Genomic DNA, 6,456 nt, shown 5'->3' on the forward strand with positions numbered 1-6,456 from the left:
ATTGGTCATTTGGGTGAGTTAGCACCAACAGCACAGCCTGGGTCCTCTTGTGAACCTGCCCCCTTGACATAGTCAGACTCTGATTCTCCCTCTGAGTCTTGCCCATGATTGTCCCTTCTTCCCTGCCTTCTGTAATCCTCCCTACTGTCACCCTCTCCTTTTTTAGAGTGCCACCCACCCCCACACCAACCAACAGCATTTTCCCATTTGAAACCCTTCCTTCCAGCAAACATGTTTTTGTTGATCATATCCTATGTGCTAGGCACTAAAGACATGGCAGCCAACAAAGAAAACCATCTGCCTCATAAAGCTTCCAGTCTAGCAAGGAATGCAGGACACCAATGAGATAAAGACATCGATTATAGACAACGAGATGCAGTGTTCAATGCCAAGGAAAAGAGTGGAGCAGGGGGAGGAGATAGGGAGTTGGGAAAGGGGGTGAGAAGAAGGGGAACTTTTGAAGTAAGACTTGGTTCTTTTCTCACACCCCACATCCAATCCACCACAATTAACAGTGACTAAGTTTCTTGCCTGAGTGACTGGAAGAATGATAACATTGTTTCCTGAGCTGAGGACAGCTGTGGAGGAGCAGGTGGGGCTGGGGGTGCTTGGTTTGGACCTGAGATGCTCATGGGGCACCAAATGGACATGGTGAGCAGGGGAGTTCAGGAAGAGGCACTGGCTGAAACGTAATAAGGGAGGAGGTTGAAGGGATGTGATGCCATGATCCTGGATGAGGGAATGGAGGGGAAGTCCAAGGACAGAGCTGGAAACAGGACAACTATGGACAAAGGAACAACCAGGGAGCCAGGACAGAGCAGTGTTCTGGAAGCCCAGAGAAGAGGCCTGATGCAGGGAACAGCCGGACCAGATGTGCCTGTCGTGATGAATCCTGAGAGCTGACAACTGAGCTGAACCTAGTGTTCTGGGCGCCATTATGGGAGGCAGCTTTGGTGTATAAGGGGGAACAATCCGGGTGGGGATGAGGAGGCCGGACAAGTATAAAAAGTCAACATTTCTGGAAGTTTTACCCTACGGAGAAGCAGAGAATTGGGGTGATGGCTGGAGGGGCAAGGGATGGGATCAAGAGAGGATTTTTAAAGATGGGATAAATAACTCTCCATTTGTATGCTAATGGAAATGATCCAGGAGAAAGGAGGAAATTGGTGAGGCAATATTTACACTAAATTGTATTCCCATCTAGATGGTCAGAGCATGGGTGATTTTTGTTTTCTTCTTATGCTTTTCCCCTATTTTTCAAATTATCTAACATGAATATTTATTAATTTTGTAATCAGAAAAAAGCCATTAAAATCCACAGAGCTGATTGCTCAAGTGAAGCTTTTCCATGGTGACTCATCCTAAGGAAAAAAAAAAAAAAAAAANACAAATTATCATGGTCTGATAAAAAAAAAAAAAAAAAAAAACACCAAGGGCTGAAAGGAACGAGGAGGTGAAGAAAAATTAAATGCAAATAGAGCTCACTCGGAATCAGATAATTTCTTGCCTGGCCCACTGCAATTTCCTCACCACCCTCCTGCCTGTCAGTCTCTCCCTGGCCCTGTCCCCGACTCAACACTGTCACTGTCAGAGTGGTTTTTCTGAAATGCAAATCTGATGGTGTCAAAGCCCCTCTGAAGTCTCCCCCACCATTTTTCCGGGGGCGGGGAAAAAATCCTGACCTCTGCACAGGGCGGAGGATGGGGTCCGGCCTCAGCCGCAATCAGGGTGGGGGCTCCCTTCTCCCCAGCCCCCCTTCCCTTCTCTTGAGCCACACAGTAATTACCGCCTTCTCAGCACCGCGACGTGCAGTGCCTCTTGTATTTGCTCCCATGGCAACCTGCTCTCACTCCAGCGCTCCCAACCACTCCATTGTAATCACCGCTTACTCCCTCCCTCCCATCCCCCACGCTCTCCAGCTCCCCTGGAAACAGTGCTGGATTTTTAAATCTCCGTATTTCCAGCACCTTGCCCAATACTCAGCACACAGTAGGCATCTCTTTGTCTCTGGGTGGAGTGAACAGGCCCACCTCATCCTTCCCAAGCAGAGCCAGGGGAAGGGGAGAATTTTCCTTCCTCAAAAATCTCCTGAGCCTCTAGCCTAAGCCTGCAGCAAGGACTTTGACGCTCCCTCTCAGCCTGGCCCTGGCCACCCAACACACCTTCTCCTTTTTCCTTTCCTCCTCACATCCATTAATTCAACTAACATCGATAGAAGCCCCAACTAAGTGGTGGTGGGGGGGAGGGGGGAAAGATGCATGCGACTGAACCCAGAGGAGTACGAGGGGAGGGGGCCAGGGAGACAAAAGACAATGTGTCAATAAGGACCCTCTGCCCAAGCCGGTCCTGAACCTGCCAACAGAGTAATTCATTCTGCAGACAATTACCGAGGGCTCACTATGTAGGGGACCCTATGCCAAGTGCTGGGGCTGAGATGATCCACAGAACAGACAGAAAAATCAGGCTTTTGTGTCATTATCTGAAACAAATCTGGTGGCCAACAACCTGAATGGTGCAAAGCCCTTGCGGTCCTGTCAGCACCTCTGAGCCGTCCTCTCCTGGATCCCTCCCCACAAATCACCATCATCACCACAAATCAACCAGCCTCTCCCCACCCCCAGCACCCTCTAAGCCACAGAGTGACCTCAAGGATGGCATTGGGAGAGTGATGCTTTGCAGAGAGTGAGTTGGTGAATGAAAATCCTGCCAGGCTGGGTAGGGTGGAGAGAGATGGGGTGAGGGGACATTTTCCTGGGAATGTAAAGCCCCAGGGGGATAGGGCCTGGGGCAGAGAAGAATACAGAGGACCAGCTCCAGAGGGGGGCAATGGGGAGACTCGGAGGTGACTCTGGGACTGTCCCTGATGTGCAAAAATCAACAGAAAAATTTTCAAGCCTCTGCGTATCTGTTTGCCAAATGCCGCGGGGTTCCCAGGGCGAGGCAGAAGCAGGGAAACACGAACTTCAAAATAGAGGCATGAGCTAAAAATGGGAATTAAGTTCTATTTCTTTTGATGTGGTAGCCTCTTTTGTCTGTGCAAGTTTCCCCTATTTTGTTTGTGGGGGATTTAATTAGAGAAACATCCCACCCCCACATGTTGAGCGGGAAACAGATGTGCCTGAGGAGGGATAAAGGACTTTGAATGGACCCAAGTGCCCCAGCCCTGTGCTCGCATGGGAAAGGAATGCCGCTTAATGCGTTTATCCCTTGGCATGCGGTGTCAAGTGTGTGCGCTCTGGGAGGCTCCGTGTTCCCACACTCAGGGTCCTCGAGAAGATCCGTGCAGAACAACATGGCTGGGAATGAATGTGTGGATACAATTCCGCAGGTACGCAGTCAGTAAAACACGGGCAGAAGGGTGCAGCTCAGAGGCTTAGCGAAATCCTTGAAGACAGAACAGTTGAAATAGAATTTCCTGCAAGTTCAGAAGAGTGGCTAAAAGGTTCGGCACCAAGTGGGGTCGGGGAGTTTGAGGGCTGCCCGGGATGAGGGCTCCTTTTGCCCTATCCTAGGTCTGGCCTGCATCCATTCACCCAGAGCTGTTCCTTTGGGAGAATCCTGCCTGGGAGAGAAGCCCACACAGACAGTCCTGCACAGAGATGCAGCCGGCGGGGATGAATGGCAGGGCTCACAGTGCTCCTCTGGAGTAAAGGAATCCCCCCTGGTATTGCATGGCTAAGACACAATGAGGACAGTGGGGGACAGTCAGAAAAACAAAGGAAGCCATCAGAGGCGTTTAGGAAAAGACCTAAGCTGTTTCCTGTGGTCTCCATTTTTTGCTGTTAGCTGCCAATTCTTCCCTAAGAGGACTCATCCACAGCATCCTTACCCACTATGGGAACTCCCCACCCAGGGAACTCTGTCCAAGGTTTACATTTTCCCTGAGAAATGTGCAATTTAATTCCTTCCATGGCATGTTCACAAACACGCAGATGGAGATCCGGAAGCAAAATGTCAGCTTTCAGCCTGAACGTTTTTCCTCTGTGATGGGCCCCAACCAGAAACCCATGGGGAAGGTAAGACCTTGGCCTCAGTGCCAGGGTGGGACCTCACCTGGATGTCCTTTATCATGACGCTGTAAGCAAGGCCATGAGACTCCAGATAAGCTTTGATGTCATTCAGTTCAGAGAAAGGAATTCTCATATCCACGGGGAGGCTGGGTCTGGCTGGGCCACGCCAGAAGTCCACCTTGTTCACAATGGAAATGAAAACAGGTGTGTTTGTTGCCTGTCTTTACGCAATCCTGTAGGTGCCCTGAAAGCCAAATGGTTTTCTCTAATATTTCAAAGGACTCCAGTTCCATAAGGAAAACCCAGGTGACCAGAAAGACCAGAACCAATAAACAAAATCCCCACATTGCTAAGTTTCTTTCCCTACCTCCAAGCACCTCTGTATCCCAGCCTCTCTCACCCATTGCAACTTTGCTTGGATTCACAGAGCCCCACCGAATTCCTAAGCATGAGACAGTAACACGGACAAGAACCCAGGTCAGAAGAGGGAGGCCTCGTGCTCCCTACTCCTGATCCCTGGAGAAGCAGGAGAGGTTTAATCTGGAGCCCCATGTCCTACATCTGGTTTTCAATTTGTAAAATGTAGGGACTTATATAAAGTGTTATAAGTCCTCATTGAGGGGGACACTCATACAAATATAAGAGCAAGGGCTTTGGGCCACTTCCAGAACTATGATTGCTTCAACAGCCCTCAACAAAAACCCTTCTATTATAATTGACAAAGAAAATGTTTCCCATCTTGAAAACTTGTAGAGGGCAAATGTTCTCAGAAACAAATGCTCGGCCTGACGAGGATGAACCCAAATAAAATCAGGTTTGTTAAGCTAAGCCATTTCAGTCGAGAAGCAGATGTGTCCACACTTGATGCTGCATGGCATCCCACCGGGGACATCTGTGCCTCCCATGTGCCTTTAGGACATTCCGGCTGTCTTTGGGAATCTGCTCAGCAGTCGTCGTCCCCCCTCCCCCCATCCAGGACAGAGGAAAAGAAAGCTACAGTCTTTAGGCCACCCAACCTGGTGGGCAAGTGTCCCCAACCTTTCCTGAAGAGGAGCCACATTTGATTTTTCCAGTTTTGTGATCACTGGTGGAGACCTCAGGAGGGCAGGTATGGAAGGGGGAGGAGGACAGGTAGCCTAGCTGCAAGCTGCTCAGGTGGGGGTGTTCCTGAGTCCAGGGCAGTCCTCACCTTCTGGGGCTTCAGGCCCTCCAGATCCCTGAGGAGTGAAAGCTGCTCCTCATCTTTGGCCAGAACTCGAAGAACCTGGTCTCTGGAAAACACAGAGGGGTAGAGAAGGCTACAGAGTGGCCTGCCCCCCTGGAACAGGAGAGGGGGAGGTGGAAGCCCGATATAGGTTCTGGATGGAAACCAAAGTCCTGATGTTTCTGCCTTGATCCCGTCCCAACAGGACAGCCCCTCCACCAGCACACAAACACACATTGGGACTGACACCTGGGTGCCCTGGCTCACAGTCAGCCCTTCCTCCTGCCAAGGAGCAGCCACTTACCCTGTGAAATTCATTTGGCCCCAAGCTGCTGCCAGCATAAAGCTGAAGACCAGGAGTATCTGCCTGCCAGTCCCTCCTCTGGGGACACCCAGCATGCTTCTTCCTCCAGGGAGCTTCAGGGACTTTCTTCACACCCAGGCACGGCCCAGGCCTCAGGAGAGCACAGCACCTAATGCCAGCGGCTGCGGCCCAAGAATGAGCATTAGACCCTGGGGAACCCAGCATGTGGCTCCCACATGGGGAGAGCCAGGCCGATTCCCCAGCCTCCTCTCCCTAGGCAAATCATCTCCTGGGAAGGGCAGAGAGAGAAGGAAGAAGACAAGGCCCTCAGCTTTTCCTTCCTCTCAGGGAGAAGGGAGTTTGGGGCCAGCCTCTTAGAGACCATCGAATCCGTCATGTCCAGGGAAAGAGGACAGAGAACCCGGTGCTCAGGTCCCTTCTAAAAGATATAGGGCTACTAAGCTAGTCTCTCCAATCTCAATTAACTACCTCCTCAGTCAGATGGGGTTAATAATAGGTCCACTACCTACTCACGGGGCTTTGGGGGATATTAGATGAGACAGCCCCGGTGAAGTGGCCTGGCGAAGCCTGCGCAAGGTGATGAATTATTTCGAGGGCATTAACTCTTAGTCGCAGCCGTGTTTTGGATCTGTACTCTGGTTGCAACGGGGAGAGGGAAAGAGAAGAGTTAATGGAGAGGGGAGCAAAGGAAATATATATACTGCGTGAGAAGAAATTCAGTCAAGGTCCCTCGTCTCTATCTTCAGGTAGTCACCATTCTGCTAGGACAAGTAGAGCTTTTTGTGCTGAACGTGAGATCCACTGCAGTCATTATTACAGTTCTCCACATATGGTAGAGTCTGTTTCTCAGTCCTGCCGAAGCTCCACACGATCCCCTTTATGGTCTGGGAGTCGAAGGAATAAAGCAGAGGCCGGCA

General features: G+C 50.6%; 1 protein-coding gene across 2 annotated transcripts in view; it reads right to left on the bottom strand.

Moving 5' to 3' along the window:
• The window catches only part of Cpa5 (carboxypeptidase A5), a 17,813-nt gene extending 12,187 nt beyond the window's left edge, over nt 1-5,626 (bottom strand). Inside the window, exons 1-3 of one of the 2 annotated variants that reach the window (XM_015493948.2) lie at nt 5,519-5,626; nt 5,200-5,281; nt 4,054-4,188 (exon numbers count right to left, since the gene is read on the bottom strand). In XM_015493948.2, coding sequence (XP_015349434.1) covers nt 4,054-4,188; nt 5,200-5,281; nt 5,519-5,613 — 312 coding nt within the window. In that variant the 5' untranslated portion in view covers nt 5,614-5,626. The remainder of the gene's footprint in view (nt 1-4,053; nt 4,189-5,199; nt 5,282-5,518) is intronic. The other variant, XM_015493949.1, reaches the window with a different exon arrangement.
• Between the last annotated feature and the right edge of the window lie 830 nt (nt 5,627-6,456).

Source organism: Marmota marmota, unplaced genomic scaffold (assembly GCF_001458135.2).
Source record: "Marmota marmota marmota unplaced genomic scaffold, marMar, whole genome shotgun sequence".
Lineage (NCBI taxonomy): Eukaryota > Metazoa > Chordata > Mammalia > Rodentia > Sciuridae > Marmota > Marmota marmota.